This window comes from Globicephala melas, chromosome 17, assembly GCF_963455315.2.
Source record: "Globicephala melas chromosome 17, mGloMel1.2, whole genome shotgun sequence".
Classification (NCBI taxonomy): Eukaryota; Metazoa; Chordata; class Mammalia; order Artiodactyla; family Delphinidae; genus Globicephala; species Globicephala melas.
The window spans coordinates 54956133-54978914 of record NC_083330.1 but is presented as its reverse complement, the minus strand read 5'-3'; the positions used below and the strand labels follow the sequence as shown (position 1 = coordinate 54978914).

At 37.2% G+C, this 22782-nt stretch overlaps 1 protein-coding gene and 1 pseudogene across 2 annotated transcripts in view; one reads left to right on the top strand and one right to left on the bottom strand.

Moving 5' to 3' along the window:
- CSMD3 (CUB and Sushi multiple domains 3) overlaps window positions 1-22782 on the top strand; it is a 1079985-nt gene that overhangs the window by 826823 nt on the left and 230380 nt on the right. For both annotated transcript variants that reach the window (XM_030875636.2, XM_030875634.2), the window contains one exon: window positions 5462-5578. In XM_030875636.2, the coding sequence (XP_030731496.1) occupies window positions 5462-5578 (117 nt within the window). The remainder of the gene's footprint in view (window positions 1-5461; window positions 5579-22782) is intronic.
- On the bottom strand, window positions 473-973 carry LOC115863171 (small ubiquitin-related modifier 2-like; annotated as a pseudogene).

The following is a 22782-nucleotide window of genomic DNA, read 5'->3' as shown; positions in this document are numbered from 1 at the left end:
TTTTAAACAGGAAGTTTATTTAAACAGAAAGATGCTTGACTTGAAGGGAAAACTATCTAGGATTTATTTATTTTAGAGTAATTTATCCCTACTTAATGACAAATAAGTGAAAAACATTAAAATTCTCCAATCAGGGAAGGTATGCAAGCATTTTTATGTTCTTTTTCTTTAAAAAAAAAAAAACAGTGAGAGCAAAATAACTTACTGGAATATAAAGATAAGAACTGAATGAGCATGCCACTAATGGAGAAAAGGGGGTATTTTCACAGAACCAGTATTTTTCTCCATCCCAACTCCATTTGATGTCAATCAAAACATACCATTGGCCATTTAGTTTAAAAAAATGCAATATGCTTGTACACATATATCAGTTACTTTAGGTACAATAGAGGAATGGGGGTGGGGAAAATCAAAGAGTGGAGAAAACTATACTGGAGTGGTCAGGATGTGGTGGAACCTAATTGTGGTTTTCTAATTTAGAATGTCTTCTTGGTCTAGAGGAACAGAATTCTGGAGTAAAGTAGCAGGTTCACTTTTTAGTAGACACCTCCTGTCTGCTGCCAGAACACATCAATTGTATCTTCATCCTCCATTTCCAACCATGAAAAATTCTTTCTAAAAACTGGTAATTTTGAATATAAAACCACCTCAGGCACCTCTGCAGATGTGTCTGCTTCACTGATTGCTGCCCATCAAATCAGAATCTGATCTGCCTCATTGACAAACCCTGTGTTCACAGTAGGCTTTCATTAGTTTACTAAGTGGCATATGCCTCTTACTCTTAAACTGCACCACAGAACCATCCTGCCCCTCCACCTTCAAATTAATATGATCGTTGTTCTCAGTCTTGACTCCTTCCTTGGGCTTTTCGTTGGCCATGGCGAGCACCGGAGTCTCTTCAGCTGCCACTTCACAAAAGAGGTACCAGGTCCGCACGGAACGAGCACACAAGCAGCACCAGGAGCGGCAGAAGCAGGAGAGGGTATATCTTGATTGTCTTGGATTCAAGTCAATTTATGGGGTAATTTCAACCAAGTGAAATGTTTGTGTTATGTGCTGACTGTGGAACACCATTTTATAGTATCATGGTCTTGGCAAGCATAGTTTATTTAATCATCCAACAGACCTTTATGGAGAATATACTGTGTATCAGAACTGTTCTAGGAAGAGAAAAGAAACATTATAAGACTTATTATGTGTTAGAAAAATCACTAGCCATGGTAAGGACTTGTGGGGATGAGTGGAACTGGGGGTCTGTTGAAAGAGCCCGTATGGAAACTGTTGGGAGTCTGGTTTGCAGCAGTTACAGTGGCAGAGCAGAGAGAGAGGCTAAAAAGCTACAGGAGAGTACGAGCAACAAATCAGTGATATATTGAACTCTAAGAGTCAGGGGAAAAGTGTCAAGAATAACAGCATTTTGCCTGAAAAAGAAAAAATATGTGTGTGTGTGTGTGTGTGTGTGTGTGTGTATGAATCACTTTGTCTACATCTGAAACTAACACAACACTGTAAATTCACTATACCTTAATAAAAAATTGTTTCTAAAAACAATAATGGCATTTTATATTAGGCTAAGTTTGACATTTTAAGTGTTTAAAATAGTTAGGTTTGGGGCTTCCCTGGTGGCGCAGTGGTTGACAGTCCGCCTGCCGATGCAGGGGACACGGGTTCATGCCCTGGTCCGGGGGGATCCCACGTGCCGCGGAGCGGCTGGGCCCGTGAGCCATGGCCACTGAGCCTGCTTGTCCGGAGCCTGTGCTCCGCAACGGGAGAGGCCACAACAGTGAGAGGCCTGCGTACCGCAAAAAAAAAAAAAAAAAAAACTTAGGTTTTATATGTATACATAAAACACAATTCTTTAGTGCTATGAAATCATAATTACAGCAAACAATATAAATGTTAGAATTATTGTCAAAACGATAGCACATTTTAGAATTAGCAGTTTGGCATTTCGAAAAGTATGTTCTGAGGAACATTGGTCCTGTGAGATGAAAGAGAGCCTCCATGATCAAATAAGTTTGTAAGAACAAGTATGACATTCCCCAAACCTTACTAAAGTCTCAGTTAAGTCTCATAGCATAGAACCTTATTTATTTTACCCATGTATTTCCTAAACTTACTTAATCACAGAACCATTTCTTCTCATAATATATGTGTTCTACAAAAATGCTATTAAAATAGAGATTTAAGAGTAGTCATACGTATCACATAAGTTATAATCAAGAACAGGTGAGTTCTTTGCATTACAATGGATATAGGCTGTTTAGAAAAACATAGCCATTTTGACAAAAGGCCCACAGGTATAGTCAAATGGCAAAAATAAGCATAGACTTAAAAGTTCTGTCTTGCTTTTATCTTCTACTGATTGTTAATAGAGCCAGAAAGATAACGGCTGACCTTTTCTGTACTAGCCAATAAAATGAAATTAAAACAGGAAGAAAGAATACAGAAAGCTTCTAGGAACCAACATTACAAGAATTAGTAAAGCTGGCCTGGCTTAGTCATTATTCCATTTAGATTTTTATAAACATAAAACAGATTACAGTATATCTGTACCTCACAGCATAGTGAATTTTCTCTTATTTACATACTACATAAAATATTGTCAGTCACCACAATATTCAACATAATTGACTATAAATTAGGCCATGCTGTAAGCACTGACCAGAAAAAATGTAAAATTATTGCTACCAGTACAAATAACAAAAACTAACATAATATTAGTTACCATAAAGAGCTGTGATTATACTACAACCTTGTATATATTCATTAGTGGTTAAAAAGCTTCATATTTTTTTCATATTTATAAATGAGATTTTTAACAAGAGCTGTCCCAAGAGTCCATTATGCAAAATAAAATATTCAAAACATATTGAGGCTATCAGATGCATAGTAATGTAGAATGGCAGAATGTTCATGACTAAGTCACAAAGTTGAACTTGAGTTAGAACCTCTCATTTCTATTCATTCTTTCAAAATATAAAAATAAGAGCTTTTGTCACGTACATTCAAAGTATTGTCATTTTGGAGCACCTTAAGATCAGAAAGAAAATTAACATAAAACATGCTGCTTATTCTTGAGTGATTCTCTCATCAGTACTATTATCAGTTGAATAAAGTTATCAGTGCTGAAATAAGAATACACCTGACTAATCTCATACAATAATGAGTGATGAGAGCAGTGCTTCTTTGGTTATTATCGTCATTGTCAACTTGTTCTAAGGAGTTCTAATTTTACTATGTTTAATTCTAACTATTTATTACCATTTTATAGAACATTAAAAGGAAAAAAGGTAGAACATTCATTAGCCACCCAACTCAGTACAACTTACTGTTTGCTTTGTATGTGTGTGTTTTAAATATATTGCTGTATCTTTAAACTTTGGCCAGAAATCCATCAAACATTTTGAACTTTTCGAACTGTCATGACTCTTCTCAAGCCACCTAACACACCATTGCATTCAGCTCTCTTTAAAAGGAAACTCAGGCATTAACTCCAATAAATTCCCAGCATAAAACCTAAACCTATGTATTTTCAGTCTTCTTCAGCTGTTTTTCTCAAGTCACAGAGGACTGTCATTAATGCTTTCTAAACTTAATCACTCCAGTTTAGTTTTTGATCTTTCCCAAGCCTCTAAGTCAGTGCTCCAGATTTTCCCTCTTTAATGACTCTGTCCTTCCTGTTAAACAAAACAACAATAACAAAAACTCATTCAGCTTTGCATTTTCCCCCAACTACTCCCTACATTCTCCTTCTGTTTACGGTTAAGATTCTGATTACTTTTGTATCTCTTTATAAACCACTGATTCTTCATCCAACTACAACCTAGCTACCCCTCTCTACTCTAGTTCAAGGGTTAGCAACTTTTTCTGTACAGAGCCAGGTGATATTTTGGGCTTTGCTGACCACATATGTCTCTGGGATGTATTCTGATTTATTTTTTGTTGTTGTTGTTTTAAACTCTTTAAAAATGTGAAGACTTCCTTTGGTACAGACTGGATTTGGTTTGCTGGCTGTAATTTGCAGAAAGCGGCTCTGGTTAAAACTACTGTATCAATAATACCAAAAAGTTCCTTTCTGGTGTTTGAAGGGACTCCTCCCTACACACATTCAAGGCGAATTAAGTGATAAGCTGAAGGAAGGCAGACCATCAGCTTTAATATTGATAAAGCTGCTGAGCAGTAACAATGGGCTTCCTGTGCAGTTGCAGGTCTCTCCCAACAACCATGGCCACCCCCTCAACAGGTTCACCCTTAAATAGGCTATAGAGGAGACCAGCAAGCTGCTTTACAGGCAGGATGGCTCCCAACCAGAAGTAAAGTTTCTGTCCTGGGCTCACCCATCATTCCATCTCCATGGGGTAAGGGGTGGAGCCAGCAGGCCAGCAAGCCTAGGCAAAACCCCGCCTGGAGGAGACCAGAGGCATAGAGAAGTAGCTCCCTGCTACTTAATACTCTAGACCGCCAGCCCCCCTCAAATTCCTTTTTCATTTATTACCACTTTGCAACACGATGGTTTTGAACACTTTCTTTTAATTGAAACTTTCCTCCCCATTGGCTCCCAAGAGACTAAATTCTTTGTAGCCACCCTCTCACTAATTCTACCTTGGCATTCTCTGACCTCCTCTTTGGCCATCTTTTCTCATTCTACATACTTTTCTGGGAGATCTCATTCATTTAAATAATATCAACTATCACCTTTTGCTTTTGATACCTATAACTCCTTTAGTAGCCCAAATCTTTCTCTGTGTTCCAGAACTACAAATCCCAAAGCATCCGCCTATCTTGTGAAAAACAGAACAACTATCTACAAATTTTCCAGAAACATTTGTTTCACCCTCATCTTTTTTAGGAACGTAGCACATTTGGGGCTGAGGTAGCAATAATGTCTCTCTCTATGCACCATCAGCAACTCTTCTGATTTAAATGTAAACCATAAGCAGATAGAGATTGGTGAGAGAATATTTTACTTAGATGAGTGGATGAATGTGTTTGTACAGCCATCCCTGTGCTGTGTATAGAAGTACCTCAGTTGGTGGTAGCATAATCAAGGTTGATTTTGTGTAGAGTTTCAAAGCCTCGTGGTGAGTAAAACAATTTCCCACTGCATGTGTAATTTCTCATCATTATAAAAGAGATGATTATCTTTATACTTTTATCATAAATGAAAGCAGGCCACCATTATTACCTTTAGAGATAGATAGCACCATTGCAACATTATTATATTACTTTGTTTCTGAGAAGAGTAAATCTGAATACTCAAAAAGAAGCTTTCTGTTGCATGTGCACAATTTTTGACTTTTAAAATATTTGACAGTGGGGACGTTGTTAAAAGATAGAAATAAATGATATTCCTTAAAATCCAGTAGCCATAATTTTTATAGCATGAAAATAGTCATAGTATGAATTTTTAAATGTTTTTCTAAAAATAATATTTTTTAAACATTTTTTTTATTTCCAGCACCTTGTGGAAGTCGTTCTACAGGTTCAGAAGGCACTGTTCTATCACCAAACTATCCAAAAAATTACAGTGTGGGACATAATTGTGTTTATTCTATAGCAGTTCCCAAGGAGTTTGGTAAGTAAGATACATCTCATCATATAGAGTATCATTCCAGACATGCTTTATTTTCACTATATGCTATCAAAATGTTAGTTGTTTTTTAATGAAAATATTTACTATTCATAAAGTACTTTACAATTTTTTTTAGATAGTAGCTTTGTAATAATAAAATTTTAAGGTTATTTTACTCATTTTGAATTTATAGTCAAGTGCACAGGTGAACAACAATATAAAAATGAAAACAGGATTGTTTTTAATTTTTAAAAATAAGTACATCCAGTAACCTTGCAAGTGCCTTCATATTGGAATTTCATAAAATGGGAAATTACCAGAGCATAAAGCAAAGTCTGCTCTGCAAAATATGCATAAAATCAAATATAGAACTTTATAATAATGACAATAATATGTACAAAACAATCATATCAGTTTTATACTTTATTAACACATTTCCAGAAAGAAAAGATTTTGGTTTTAGGCACCTAGTTTCTGGGACAACAAGGAATATAAAAAGACAGCAAAGGACATTTCAGCTCATCTTGTCAACCTGACAATCTGTTCTGCATTGGCACTGAGAAGACAATGTGTCCTTTGCTGCCTTCACATCTCCTTGATCACAAGTCTTAGAAGTCACTTACCTGGCTTCTAAAGGTTTTGGATCTGAAATCCAGCTGGATCTAACCCAGATTTAGCTCTCTTTATGGATGGATAGGCAAAGGAAATTTAGTGAGCAGTAAACTGTTGGAGAGAGGCTGAATGTTTAGACTTCTAGAATTTAGATTTACAGCATCATGTTACATGGTAAAGGATTTGCTGTGAAATGAATGTCTGAGTCAGGATGACAAGTGTTATAGCAGAAGGACCTAGATTTGATCATATCAAGATTGTTGGATCACATATTGACTTAATGTTTCTGCTGATTATAAAATAAGCTGATGCTTCCAGTCCAATTTCTTATAATGAGATATTACCTATATATGCTCTATATACCCTCCTTTTCTCTGTTCTGAAACAAGTCCAAGATCCTCAACTTACTTAAAAGAACATTGTCATCAGAAGGGAAGTACTAAACCTTTTATTTTAACCTTAAAATAGAATTGATGATGTTAGCATTAGCAAGGTGTCTGTTTCTTTTCTCCAAACTATTTCTTCTTCTTAGCATGTGATCGGTTAAATCAGAGTTGAGTTCTTTAATTGTGAAGAGAATAACAGTTTAGAAGGAAAAACATCATCCACTTAATCATGTTTATTTTATTTTATTTTGTTGCCTTTTGTGCCCAAGAGAGTCCTTGCCTTGCTAGAGGGGTTTATAGGCCCCAGCTGCCAAAAATATTACATGGTTGATGACAGAATCCTAGCAATGCTAGTCCAGGAGACTGCATGGCTATCTGAGTCCTCTTTGGAAACCATTAATTTGTTCTTTTATACTTGTTCTTGGGATGTCATGCAATCAAAGGAATGAAAAGGAAGAAAATCAGGCATTTCCTTTTCTGACGCATAAACATTTGGTCACCTGGAGGTATTTTACAGTATCCTATATATGTATGCATGTATGTTCAAAAAGAGAAGAAAAAAGTACTGATTAAAATAAAATTAAATTAATAGATTCCTAATGAATGGAATCTTTATTTTAGCAGAGTTAATATAAGTTAAATTTAATTATCTTAATATGAAATAATGCAACTAATAATTGGTGGTTTTTAACACTAATTTTTTTTTAAACAAGTCCTTTTGGATTATCTGTGGGTAAAATCAAATGCACTTTGATTTATTAGTAAGGAAACTAATTTTGTTTTTATAAATGTTGCATCATTCTTTACTTCAAACTACTCAGAGTCAAACAGACTGAATTCTAGTTTCAACTTGTCACACCTTAGCTATATATCTTTGGACAAGTTACATAATCTTTTTTGAGACTCAGTTTCTTTATTTGTAAAGCAGGGATCATTATGTCTATGGAGCAGAGCTGTTGTTAGTAGTAAACGAGAAAAAAAAATATATGTATATATGATATCTTACATAGTTCATACTATTGGGTTTAAGAATGCTAGCTTTGGAGTCAGATTTCTGGATTCAGAACACAACTCAATTTACTCTTTTTCACTGGAGTAATTACATCATCTGCCTGAGTCTTACTTTTCTTATCTCTGAAATAGAAGTGGTAAATGTCTATTTCTTAGGGTTATTTTATAATTAAATAAAAAATATGCAAGTGATTGGTATAATAACATAGTAAGTCATACACACACGAGTGCACATACAGACACACTTTTTTTTTTTTTTTTGCGGTAGGCGGGCCTCTCACTGTTGTGGCCTCTCCCGTTGCGGAGCACAGGCTCCTGACGCACAGGCTCAGCGGCCATGGCTCACGGGCCCAGCCGCTCGGCGGCATGTGGGATCTTCCCAGACCGGGGCGCGAATCCTCATCCCCTGCATCGGCAGGCGGACTCTCAACCACTGCGCCACCACGGAAGCCCAGACACACTTTTTTTATGTTCACATTCATAGGCACTCTCATCGCCCCCAAAACATGACCTGGATTACTGGATTGCCCTAGGGTCTTAAGAGTAGCCTGGCTAAAAATAAAACATTTCTATTATGTAATTAAAGCATGAAAACAAATACTTTGTGCTTTATATCTCCAGTGACTATCCAACCACCTATTGATCACTTAAAATTTTCTGGGAGCAGAGTAGAGGAATTAAAAACTACTGATCATCATAGATTTCTTCCTGTCCCTACCTTTACCTCTTTAATGTGAGATAATCAAGCAACAGTTACTGGATCTCTGCAGATCAAATTTCTATTTTTCTTCTTCTTCCTCTCATTCTCTCTTTGCCATAATTTCTCTCTGTTGCCACTATGAGTTCTGTTTTATGACTTTTTGGTATCACTTCATAGCATATCATACTTCTCACTTTTTCCCTTTTCTTGTCATTTATCCCAAATTATAATCATTTCTTCTTCCATATCTTTTTTTTTTAACATCTTTATTGGGGTATAATTGCTTTACAATGGTGTGTTAGTTTCTGCTTTATAACAAAGTGAATCAGTCATACATAATAAACATATGTTCCCATATGTCTTCCCTCTTGCGTCTCCCTCCCACCCTCCCTATCCCACCCCTCCAGGCTGTCACAAAGCACCGAGCCAATATCCCTGTGCCATGTGGCTGCTTCCCACTAGCTATCTACCTTACTACGTTTGTTAGTGTGTATATGTCCATGACTCTCTCTCGCCCTGTCACAGCTTACCCTTCCCCCTCCCCATAACCTCAAGTCCGTTCTTTCCATATCTTTTATATGCTGACACTCTTAGAGTTTAATTCTTAAAATCATTTAGCATAAGATCTGTCAATACACTCAGTTCGTATATTGGGATAGCAGTTTTTTACAAGGGTTAAGGTTCTAAAGTCATTATGTAAGGAGAAAATCATATAGAATCAACATTAACCATGAAATACCTTAAATCAACCATAGAAGATCACCTACATGGTTTTTTTAAAGCCATATTATTTCAATAATTCTAACAGGACATTTTTCCTCCAGTGTTAGAAAGATAACACTGTAATTTGCAGTGTGAGCTAGTGAGCTAGTTTGGTTTCTTACAGGTCACTTAATACCAAATTACTTTCATTTATTTATTTTTGCCCAGCGTAGATTTGAATTCATATCAATTAAATGTGCACATAACGTGACTCTACTAGTTGATTTAATGAATACTATTTTGTCGGTGAATTCCTATCTTTCAGTTTTTCTAGATAAGAGAATCATGAATTCATAACGCTTTCATCAGCATCATTGGATTTCATTTCAACTTCAGATATTAGGGTTACTTTGGTAATACTCATTCTGAAGGATTCAAGTTGTTTTAAATACTTAGAAAAATAACAATTATGGATCAGTTATTGATATTTTGCTGTCTTTCTTCTAACAGTTAAACTATTTCACTTGGATTTTTTTGGTTTACAAATACCCCACTTGGGACTTCCCTGGCAGTCCAGTGGTTAAGACTTCGCATTTCCACTGCAGGGGTCACGGGTTTGATCCCTGGTTGAGGAACTAAGATCCCATGTGCCACACGGTGTGGCCAAAAACAAAAAATGCCCTACTTTATCTATTAATAAAATAAGTTTTAATTTTCCTTCATCTTTCAATTTTAAATTATAAGTTGTTTCCCCTGATGGTTTGGTTACTAAAGTTCTTCATACATTAATTTTAAGTGCCAAAAACATGGCAGACAATTTTATTATTTTGAACTTGGTATAGGTAAGATGCTTTAGAATATAAGAAAACTGTTGACATTGTTAGATGGAAAATATTTTTATTAATATTGTGTATTTATACCTATAGTGTAGGGGCCAAAATCATATTGCAGGGAGGGGGTGGTTAGTAAAATTGGGGAAAATGTTGTGAACTTCTATTTCAATAATCTTGGCTGAGATAAAACAGAAAGAGTTAGGGTGATAGCTAAAGTAGCATACTAGTCAGAGGCTAATGTTTGTTTTTGACTGTTTTCTCTTGGGGTAGAAGATAATGGAGTTTTTACTTTAAAGCTCAAGAGAACAATAGTAGTGGGGGGGCAAAATTGAAGATTTTAGATGGACCAATTGGTAAAGCAAGATCCTTGAAGCAATGTAAGGAGATGGGATTTTAAAAACCTGGAAGTCCTCTTAAAACTATAATTCAGGAGAAATGATTCCTAATTGGTATCGTACCTGAATTAGTTTCACATGGAATATTGCCTTGTGAAATTATCATCACTTTCTGATCTCCCTCCCCTTTTCCCCTTCTATCACCTGCTCTTTACATTACGGGGAGTATCTGTAAAAGAAATATATTAGTGTCCTAGGGCTGCCATAACAAAGTACCACAAATTTAGTGGCTTAAAACAACAGAGATTTTTTCTCTCACAGCTCTGGAGGCTAGGCCCCTGAAATCAAGGTATCAGTAGCATGACACTCCCTCTGCAGACCCTAGGGAAGAGTCCTTCCTTGCTTAAGTAAGTCCTTCCTTACTGTGTAGAATGTAAACTAACATTCAGATTTCTTGGAGAATTCCAACATGTTAAGCACCTTGAGGAAATCCAAGGATAGTCTGTGGTGACTTAACTTTGTGTTTAGCCTTCCAGATAGTCTCACCTCCTAAAAGACCCATTATGAATGCATATTTGTTAGGATACAAAACTTACTCTTTCCCAAGATTAGCTTTCACAGTGGGATCTTGGAAGTGTGCATGAAAACCACTTCAGGTTTTCCTTCTTAGATTTCCCAGTTAAGATGCCCTCTCTCACATCTTTTGTTCTTGGTGTAGACTCTTGGTTGGATAGGTTTCAAAGTCATGAATCCCTAAATCACAGAGTTATTGTCAGTCTAGTCTACTCTGTACAAGGGACATAGAGTTACTAAAACCTTTTGTGTATTGCTGTGGGAGAGGATTTTTGTTTTGTTTTATCTTTAAATTAGCTGTCATCATCTTAAGCTTTTATCCTAATTCCACATATTTTATATTTGTTATTTGCAACCATTTTCTATCCTATCTCCCACTGTAGTATTTTTCCTCCAGTCAATCTAGAAACATCTTTCCCTGTGACATTGCCTACAATATAGGGTTATAGCTGGTTTTTTTTAAATTAATTTCAAACTTTATTGTAATATTATATTAAAACTGATCATGATCTGTTAACAACCATCTCATTAATTCTTATTATAGTCATTAAATTTAGTACTTCCTTTCCATCTTATAGACTTAAGAAATCACTTAAGGATTGTAAAATGCAATTTATTTTTACAATATATCTTTCACATTTCTGTGTGAAACTGTTATTCTCTGAAAAGTAGTCTTTAAAAATTTAGGTTGCCTTAGTATTTAGAAGGAAAAAGCAAAATGGATTGAAACTAAGATGCACACACACTATATATAAATGTATATATGTGTGTATATATATGTATATATGGACTTTTTAAGGTGCACCAATATAGTTATGACCTGCATATGGAAGGTTAACTGACTAGTCTCATCTTTTATGTTAAAACTGATAGCCGTTCTTTTGCTCTGTGTATATTCTCCTTTAAAACTCAGGCATATATTTGACCATTTGCCTTTTTTTAAACTTTTATTGGCATATAGTCGATTTACAATGTTGTGATAGTTTCAGGTGTACAGCAAAGTGATTCAGTTATACATATATATATATTCATTCTTTTTCAGATTCTTTTCCCATATAGGTTATTACAGAATATTGTGTAGAGTTCCCTGTGATATACAGTAGGTCCTTGTTGGCTATCTATTTTATATGAGTAGTGTGTATATGTTAATCCCAAGCTCCTAATTTTTCTCTCCCACACGTTTCCCCTTTGGTAACCATAACTTTGTTTTCAAAATCTGTGAGTCTGTTTCTGTTTTGTAAATAAATTCATTTATATCATTTTTAAAATTAGATGCCACATATGAGTGATATCATATGATATTTGTCTTTCTCTGTTTGACTTACTTCACTTAGAATGATAATCTCTAGGTCCATCCATGTTGCTGCAAATGGCATTATTTCATTCTTTTTTCATTGCTGAGTAATATTCTGTTGTATATATGTACCAAATCTTTATCCATTCCTCCGTCGATGGACATTTAGGTTGCTTCCGTTTCCTGGCTATTGTAAATAGTGCTGCAATGAACATTAGGGAGCATGTGTCTTTTTGTATTATGGTTTTCTCCAGATATATGCCCAGGAGTGGGATTGCTGCATCACATGGTAGCTCTATTTTTAGATTTTTAAGGAACCTCCATACTGTTCTCCATAGTGGCTGTACCAATTTACTTTCCCACAACAGTGTAGAAGGGCTCCCTTTTCCCAACACCTTCTCCAGCATTTATTGTTTGCAGATTTTTTTGATGATGGCCATTCTGACTGGTATGAGGTGATACCTCATTGTAATTCTGATTTGCATTTCTCTAATAATTAGTGATGTTGAGCATCTTTTCATGTGCTTTTTGGCCATCTGTATGTCTTTTTTTGGAGAAATGTCCTTTTAGATGTTATGCCCATTTTTTGATTGGGTTGTTCGTCTTTTTGACATAGACCTGCATGATCTGTTTGTATATTTTGGAGATTAATCCCTTGTTGTTGACCATTTGCCTTCTGATCTTATATTTAGGTGTTTTCAAATGACATATTTTATTCAGCATTGTTTACATAGTTTATGTTTTTATTACCTGTCTTTATACTTAATTCAATAATTTATTGTCATTAATTTTCCCCATATTTTAGTGACAAATTGTTTTGAGATTCTTTTTATATTCTCATTAAGTCACTAAATCATTTTATTGGCATTCTGTTTTTTCCTGGTGTGAAGTTTTCAGTATTGAATGAACTCTTACAGTCATTCAAGGCTATTTATAATTTATATTTAAAGTGTATGACACTTTATTTTTTAACAGTGCAATTGCATCAAATTCAATGATTAGTCTTTTCTAAATATTGAATTTACTTATCTAACAATGACAAATAATGTTCACAAAATGTGTGTTTATTCGATATTTATATTTGCTCTTTATCATCACTTGTTAGATACAGAGCAATTGAAAAGAAAAGGGAGCTCTTTTACTCTTAAATTGATGATTGTGTTAATGTCAATATGCAGAAGTGACTTTGTTAATTGTGTGCCTGTAAGAAAGGAAACTCTTATTTTTTTGAGCCTAACATTTTAGGGTTAGGAAAATGTAATTATCATATATATTTATAATCATATTATTTAATTATTTGGTTACTATTTCTATAATTAGATTTGAAGCCATGTTTGGTGACAGATAGAACAGGATCCCCCATTCAGATTTGATTCAGATGTCAAGACTCATGATACCACACAAGACCAAGAGGGTACAAAAGGATGTATTACTCATATAACGAGGCTTTCTGAGAAGAGCAGGGAAGTAACCAAGACTGGATCCAAGCAGATCCAAAATTGCTTAAGGGAGCAAAGAAAACTGACTGGCTTTGGGTTTTATAGGGGTGGTGTTGGAGTGAAAGCCCCCACATGATGGTCAGGGCTTGTGAGGTTTCAACTTCCCAAAGGTTGTAAAGGAGAATGCACACAGGCTTTCTTGTCAGCTTGCCCCAGATATCAGGCAAAAGGGAAACTGGGGGATGGAGGAGAGCTTGAAACTTGTTAGCAGTTAAAGATCAAAGATGATCACCTTCATCACAATTCACTGTTAGTGTCTGACTGAGTGAAATGTGCCACATTTGAACTTGTTTAAAGCCACAATGGCACTGTGTGAGACCTGCATCCATTTACTAAAGGAGATGAAAATTCATTGACTACCTTGTTCTAGAGCTCAGCAGTATGGTGAGAAGTGAAATGAGTGCCTTGATCACTATCAATAATGATTAGAACTCTGTAAATGACATGGACTGTCTTGGTGAGGCCTTGTATTGTGGCTTTATTTTTTAATTTTTTTTAAAACTCTTTATAGGAGTATAATTGCTTTACAATGGTGTGTTAGTTTCTGCATTATAAAAAAATGAATCACCTATACATATATCCCCATATCTCCTCAGTCTTGCATCTCCCTCCCACCCTCTATATCACACCCCACTAGGTGGTCAAAAAGCACCGAGCTGATCTCCCTGTGCTATGTGTCTGCTTCCCACTAGCTATTGGTTTTACATTTGGTAGTGTATATATGTCCATGCCACTCTCTCACTTGGTCCCAGCTTACCCTTCCCCCTTCCTGTGTCCTCAAGTCCATTCTCTAGTAGGTCTACGTGTTTATTCCTTTCTTGCCCCTAGGTTCTTAATGACCTTTTTTTTTTAGATTCCATATATATGCGTTAGCATACGGTATTTGTTTTTCTCTTTCTGACTTACTTCACTCTGTATGAAAGACTCTAGGTCCATCCACCTCACTACAAATAACTCAATTTCGTTTCTTTTTATGGCTGAGTAATATTCCATTGTATATATGTGCCACATCTTCTTTATCCATTCATCTGTCGATGAACACTTAGGTTGCTTCCATGTCCTGGCTATTGTAAATAGTGCTGCAGTGAACATTGTGGTACATGACCCTTTTTGAATTATGGTTTTCTCAGGGTATATGCCCAGTAGTGGGATTGCTGGGTCATATGGTAGTTCTATTTTTAGTTTTGTAAGGAACGTCCATACTGTTCTCCATAGTGGCTGTATCAATTTACATTCCCACCAACAGTGCAAGAGGGTTCCCTTCTTTCCACACCCTCTCCAGCATTTATTGTTTGTAGATTTTTTGATGTTGGCCATTCTGAACAGTGTGAGGTGATATCTCATTGTAGTTTTGATTTGCATTTCTCTAATGATTAATGATGTTGAGCATTCTTTCATGTGTTTGTTGGCACTCTGTATATCTTCTTTGGAGAAATGTCTATTCAGGTCTTCTGCCCATTTTTGGATTGGATTGTTTGTTTTTTTGATATTGAGCTGCATGAGTTGCCTGTATGTTTTGGAGATTAATCCTTTGTCTGTTGCTTCATTTGCAAATATTTTCTCTCATTCTGAGGGTTCTCTTTTCATCTTGTTTATTGTTTCCTTTGCTGTGCAAAAGCTTTTAAGTTTCATTAGATCCCATTTGTTTATTTTTGTTTTTATTTCCATTTCTCTAGGAGGTGGGTCAAAAAGGCTCTTGCTGAGATTTATGTCATAGAGTGTTCTGCCTATGTTTTACTCTAAGAGTTTGATAGTATCTGGCCTTACATTAGGTCCTTAATCCATTTTGAGTTTATTTTTCTGTATTCTTTTACAAGTAGCTGTCCAGTTTTCCCAGCATCACTTATTGAAGATGCTGTCTTTTCTCCATTGTATATTCTTGCCTCCTTTATCAAAAATAAGGTGACGATATGTGTATGGGTTTATGTCTGGGCTTTCTATCCTGTTCCATTGATCTATCTTTCTGTTTTTGTGCCAGTGCCATACTGTCTTGATTATTGTAGCTTGTGGTGTAGTCTGAAGTCAGGGAGCCTGATTCCTCCAGCTCCGTTTTTCCTTCTCAAGATTGCTTTGGCTATTTGGGGTCTTTTGTGTTTCCATACAAATTGTGAAAATTTTTGTTCTAGCTCTGTGAAAAATGGCACTGGTAGTTTGGTAGGGATTGCATTGAATCTGTACACTGCTTTGGGTAGTATAGTCATTTTCACAATGTTGATTCTTCCAATCCAAGAACATGGTATATCTCTCCAGCTGTTTGTATCATCTTTAATTTCTTTCACCAGTGTCTTACAGTTTTCTGCATACAGGTCTTTTGCCTCCTTAGGTAGGTTTATTACTAGGTATCTTACTCTTTTTGTTGCAATGGTAAATTGGAGTGTTCCTTAATTTCTCTTTCAGATTTTTCATCATTAGTGTATAGGAATGCAAGAGATTTCTGTGCATTAATTTTGTTTCCTGCTACTTTACCAAATTCATTGATTCGCTCTAAGAGTTTATCTTTAGCATCTTTAGGATTCTCTATGTATAGTTTCATGTCATCTGCAAATAGTCACAGCTTTCCTTTTTCTTTTCCAATTTGGATTCCTTTTATTTCTTTTTCTTCTCTGATTGCTGTGGCTAAACCTTCCAAAACTATGTTGAATAATAGTGGTGAGAGTGGACAACGTTGTCTTGTTCCTGATCTTAGAGGAAATGGTTTCAGTTTTTCACCATTGAGAATGATGTTGTCTGTGGGTTTGTCATATATGGCCTTTATTATGTTGAGGTAAGTTCCCTCTATGCCTACTTTCTGGAGGGTTTTTATCATAAATGGGTGTTGAATTTTGTCAAAAGCTTTTTCTGCCTCTATTGAGATGATCGTATGGTTTTTCTCCTTCAATTTGTTAATACGGTTTATCACATTGATTGATTTGTGTATATTGAAGAATCCTTGCATTCCTGGGATAAAGCCCACTTGATCATGGTGTATGATCCTTTTAATGTGCTGTTGGATTCTGTGTGCTAGTATTTTGTTGAGGATTTTTGCATCTATGTTCATCATTGATATTGGCCTGTAGTTTTCTTTCTTTGTGACATCTTTGACTGGTTTTGGTCTCAGGTTGATGGTGGCCTCATAGAATGAGTTTGGGAGTGTTCCTTCCTCTGCAATTTTCTGAAAGAGTTTGAGAAGGATAGGTGTTAGCACTTCTCTAAATGTTTGATAGAATTTGCCTGTGAAGCCATCTGGTCCTGGGCTTTTGTTAGCTGGAAAATTTTTAATCACAGTCTCAATTTCAGTGCTTGTGATTTGTCTGTTTATATTTTCTATTTCTTCCTGGTTCAGTCTCAGAACGTTGTGCTTTTCTAAGAATTTGTCCATTTCTTCCAGGTTGTCCATTTATTGGCATATAATTACTTGTAGTAGTCTCTCATAATCCTTTGTATTTCTGTAGTGTCAATTGTTACTTCTCCTTTTCATTTCTAATTCTATTGATTTGAGTCTTCTCCTTTTCTTCTTGATGAGCCTGGCTAATGGTTTATCAATTTTGTTTATCGTCTCAAAGAACCAGCTTTTACTTTTATTGATCTTTCCTATTGTTTCCTTCATTTCTTTTTCATTTATTTCTGATCTGGTGTTTATGATTTCTTTCCTCCTGCTAACTTTGTGGGGGTTTTGTTATTCTTTCCTTAATTGCTTTTTGTGTAAGTTTAGGTTGTTTGAGATGTTTCTTGTTTCTTGAGGTAGTATTATATTGCTATAAACTTCCCTCTTAGAACTGCTTGTGCTGCATCCCAAGGGTTTTGGGTTGTCGTGTTTTCATTGTCATTTGTTTCTAGGTATTTTTTGATTTCCTCTTTGATTTCTTCACTGATCTCTTGGTAATTTGGTAGTGTATTGTTTGGCCTCCATGTGTTTGTATTTTTTACAGATTTTTTCCCATAATTGATATCTAGTCTCATAGTGTTGTGGTCAAAAAAGATACTTGATACAATTTCAATTTTCTTAAATTTACCAAGGCTTGATTTGTGACCCAAGATATAATCTATCCTGAAGAATGTTCCATGAGCACTTGACAAGAAAGTGTATATTGTTTTTGGATGGAATGTCCTATAAATATCAATTAAGTCCATCTTGTTTAATGTATCATTTTAAGCTTGTGTTTCCTTACTTATTTTCATTTTGGATGATCTGTCCACTGGTGAAAGTGGGGTGTTACAGTCCCCTACTGTGATTGTGTTACTGTCGATTTCCCCTTTTATGGCTGTTAGCATTAGCCTTATGTATTGAGGTGCTCCTATGTTGGGTGCATATATATTTATAATGTTATATCTTCTTCTTTGGATTGATCCCTTGATTATTATGTAGTGTCCTTCTTTGTCTCTTGTAGTAGCCTTTATTTTAAAGTCTATTTTGTGCGATATGAGAATTGCTACTGCAGCTTTCTTTTGATTTCCATTTGCCTGGAATATCTTTTTCCAACCCCTCACTTTCAGTCTGTATGTGTCCCTAGGTCTGAAGTGGGTCTCTTGCAGACAGTATATGTTTGGGTCTTATTTTTCTATCTATTCAGCTGGTGTATGTCTTTTGGTTGGAGCATTTAATCCATTTACATTTAAGGTAGTTATCAATATATGTGTTCCTATTACCATTTACTAAATTGTTTTGGGTTTGTTATTGTAGTTGTTTTCTTTTCTTCTCTTTCCTGCCTAGAGAAGTTCCTTTATCATTTGTTGTAAAGCTGGTTTGGTGATGCTGAATTCTCCTAAGTTTTGCTTGTCTATAAAGGTTTTAATTTCTCCGTCAAATCTGAATGAGATCCTTGCTGGATAGCGTAATCTTGGTTGTAGGTTTTTCCCTTTCATAACTTTAAAACTGTCCTGCTACTCCTTTCTGGCTTGTCGAGTTTATGTTGAAAGATCAGCTGTTAACCTTATGGGGATTCCCTTGTATGTTTTTTTGTTGTTTTTCCTTTGCTTACTTGTTTTAATATTTTTTATTTATATTTAATTTTTGATAGTTTGATTAATATGTGTCTTGGCATGTTTCTCCTTGGATTTATCCTGTATGGGACTGTCTGTGCTTCCTGGACTTGATTATTTCCTTTCCCATATTAAGGAAGTTTTCAACTATAATCTCTTCAAATATTTTCTCGGTCCCTTTCTTTTTCTCTTCTTCTTCTGGGACCCCTATAACTCAAATATTGGTACATTTAATGTCGTCCCAGAGGTCTGAGACTGTCCTCAATTCTTTTCATTCTTTTTTTCTTTATTCTGCTCTGCAGTAGTTATTTCCACTATTTTATCTTTCAGGTCACTTATCCACTCTTCTGCCTTAGTTATTCTGCTATTGATTCCTTCTAGAGATTTTAAAATTTCATTTATTGTGTTCATCATTGTTTGTTTGCTCTTTAGTTCTTCTGGGTCCTTGTTAAATGTTTCTTTTATTTTCTCCATTCTGTTTCCATGATTTTGGATCATCTTCACTATCATTACTCTGAATGCTTTTTTGGGTAGACTGCCTATTTCCTCTTCATTTGTTTGGTCTGGTGGGTTTTTACCTTGCTGCTTCATCTGCTGTGTGTTTCTCTGTTTTCTCATTTTGCTTAACTTACTGTTTTGGGGGTCTGCTTTTTGCCAGTTGCAGGTTTGTAGTTCCTGTTGTTTTTGGTGTCTGCACCCAGTAGCTAAGATTGGTTCAGTGGGTTGTGTAGGCTTCCTGGTGGAGGAGACTGGTGCCTGTGTTCTGGTGGATGAGGCTGGATCTTGTCTTTCTAATGGGCAGGACTGCTTCCAATGATGTGTTTTGAGGTGTCTGTGACCTTATTGTGATTATAGGTAGCCTCTCTTCTGATGGGTGGCATTGTGTTCCTGTCTTGCTAGTTGTTTGGCTTGGGCTGTCCCGCACTGTAGCTAGCTGGTTGTTGAGTGGAGCTCAGTCTTAGCATTGGAATGGAGATCTCTGGGAGAGCTTTCACCATTTGATATTACGTGGAGCCAGTCGGTCTCTGGTGATCCAATGTCCTGAACTTGGCTCTCCCAGCTCAGAGGCACAGGCCTGATACCTGGCTGGAGCACCAAGACCCTGTCAGCCATATGGCTCAGAAGAAAAGGGAGAAAAAGAGAAAGAAAGAAAGAGAGAAAGAGAGAGAGAGAGAGAGAGAGGGAGGGAGGCAGGGAGGCAGGATGAAAAAATAAATAAAATAGAATAATGTTATTAAAATAAAAAATTAAAATATTAAACATTTAAAAAAATAAAAAGTAAGGAAAACCAAAAAAGAAAGAAGGGAGTGACCAAATCAATAAACAAATCTACCAATGATAATAAAATCTAAATACTAAACTAAGATAAACATAAAACCAGAAACAAATTAGATGCAGAAAGCAAACCCCAATTCTGTGGTTGCTCCCAAAGTACACTGCCTCAATTTGGGGGTGATTCGTTGCCTATTCAGTTATTCCACAGATGCAGGATACTTCAAGTTGATTGTGGAGATTTAATCCACTGCTCCTGAGGCTGCTGGGAGAAATTTCCCTTTCTCTTATCTGTTCACACAGCTCCTGGGGTTCAGCTTCGGATTTGGCCCTGCCTCTGCGTGTAGGGCATCTGTTCTTCATTCAGACAGGATGGGCTTAAAGTAGCCACTGATTAGGGGGCTCTGGCTCACTCTGGCTTGGGGGAGGATAGGGTACGGAATATGGGACGAGTCTGCAGGGTCAGAGGCCAAAGTGACATTGCAACAGTCTGAGGTGTGCCGTGTGTTCTCCTGGGGAAGTTGTCCCTGGAGCACAGGACCCTGGCAGTGGCAGGCTGCACAGGCTTCCAAGAGGGGAGGTGTAGATAGTGACCTGTGTTTGCACCCAGGCTTCTTGGTGGCTGCAGCAGCAGCCTTAGCGTTTCATGCCCATCTCTGGTGTCCCCACTGATAGCCACGGCTCACGCCTGTATCTGGAGCTCGATTAGTTGGTGCTCTGAATACCCTCTCCTTGCACACCCCGAAACAATGGTCTATTGCCTCTTAGGCAGTTCCAGACTTTTTTCCGGACTCCCTCCCAGCTAGCTGTGGCCCACTAGCCCCCTTCAGGCTGTGTTCACGCAGCCAACCCCAGTCCTCTCCCTGGGATCTGACCTCCGAAACCGGAGCCTCAGCTCCCAGCCCCCACCTGCCCCGGTGGCTTAGCAGACAAGCCTCACAGGCTGGTGAGTGCTGGTCGGCACCAATCCTCTGTGCGGAAATCTCTCCACTTTGCCCTCTGCACCACTGTTTGTGTGCTCTCCTCAGTGGCTCCAAAGCTTCCCCCCAGCCACCCGCTGTCTCCACCAGTGAAGGGGTTTCCTAGTGTGTGGAAACTTTTCCTCCTTCACAGCTCCCTCCCAGAGGTGCAGGTCCTGTCACTGTTCTTTTGTCTCTGTTTTTTCTTTTTTCTTTTGCCCTACCAAAGGTACGTCGGAGTTTCTTGCCTTTTGGGAAGTTTGAGGTCTTCTGCCAGCGTTCAGTAGGTGTTCTGTAGGAGCTGTTCCACATGTAGATGTATTTCTGATGTATTTGTGGGAAGGAAGGTGATCTCCACATCTTACTCCTCCACCATCTTGAAGGTCTCTCCCGTATTGTGGCTTTAGTATGTGTAGAGACACATGTGGTATTGATTTATATTTTCAGTATGTCTGAGACAAGATTCCCCCAAATTTTTCCCGATAAGGGGCAACATTGGACCACATGGTCAGGCAATTGGCAGTGGCCCAAAGGTCTATAGAAATGTTCAGCTGAGCTGGTTGTTGATAAGGGCAGTCAGTGTAAAGTTGACTGCCCAAAGTTTGGGCAGTTGTACTAATCATTGAATCTTTTATTAGAGATGTCTTAGTTAAGGTATTAAAAGCAACAGCTCTCTAGGAAGTTCAATCATGTGTGATGATGGTGGCCATACTGTCTATAACATGTAGAAACTTTCTTTGCTATTCACTCAGGATCCCAAGAAGCTCCTCTGGTAGCTAAGGGGTTCAGAAGAGTAGTGACTGCCTGAAAAAACATGCTATCTGTCAAGGAACTAAGGACAGGCAAGGCCACACCTTCATACAGGTGGGATATTCCAGAGGGCCTAGGTTTGGCTATAATATATATGTATCATTTCCATTTTAGGAAGGGGGCCTTAGTGGCCATATGAAACTTACAGGGTGCTACCTCCATGATCCAAGGCATAATGGGCAGGTGGATACAGAGTGCCATGGTCTCAGAGCCTGTGAGAGCCTCTGTTTCCAGGAGATCCCAGTATGCAGCATTGTTGCTGTGATGGCATATGGCATAGGGCTTCAGGAGGGAGCTTCTTGCATCAGAAGTCCATGGGCAACTTATGGCTATTATGATTGCTCCAGTGACTCCAAGAGGCATGAGAGGAGGTTGCTAAAGCCTTTACAGTGTAGGAGTCTCTGGGGGCAGCACCAGCTGTACTAAAATTTGTAAATATTCTAGACGCTTTTTTGTAGGAGGCTCCATTCAAGGTAGGCCAGTTTACTAGTAACAGGATAAATGGGCTTAATTAAAGTTATAGATGAAAACTATGTTGCCCTCAAAATCCAAAAATTACTAAAAGATTTTGAGCTTGTTTTAACATTGTGGTGCCGTGAGGGTCGATAGTTGTTTCTTAATGGTGTCAAGGATGGAGTGGCTTTTGACTGATCAGTTAATTTCTCAGGATTTAACTGAGGTGATAGGGCATTCTGTCATGTGTAGGGAAATGAAATCTCCCCCATTTTGTAAGTTCTTTTGTATATGTTTGTCTTGAATGATCGTGGCAAATGAATCTCCTTGAAGGAAGATGTGGTGTCACCTGTGCCCATGGAGAAAGTTGGATGCAGTTACCATCTTGCCTACCAATACAGTGTGCAGGGGCTAGGCTGTTGAAAACCTCATGGGTAGCCAGGTAGAGTTGTCCCTTCAAAGTGGAAAGCAAAAAGCATATCCATCAAAGTTGAAGGCAAACTGTAGCTGAGAGGCTTTTGAAATTGGCATTTAGCAGGTGATATGAGCCAAATGAATAGTAGCACAACGTTACCAGCTAGTGATTGGATCGGGCCAGTAATTTCAATAGTATTGATAACGGGGCCCTTAATGGGTGCAACAACAGAATTAAGGTTGCCGTAAACTACTGTGAGGTACCATTCATTTTTCCCAGGTTTAAGAACAGCCAAATTGGCTATTAAATGAAGAAGTAGTGGAGATAAATATCCCTTCTCTAAATGTCTTTTACAATGGGCTTCAATCTTTGAAGACCCTGGGTTTTTTTGCTT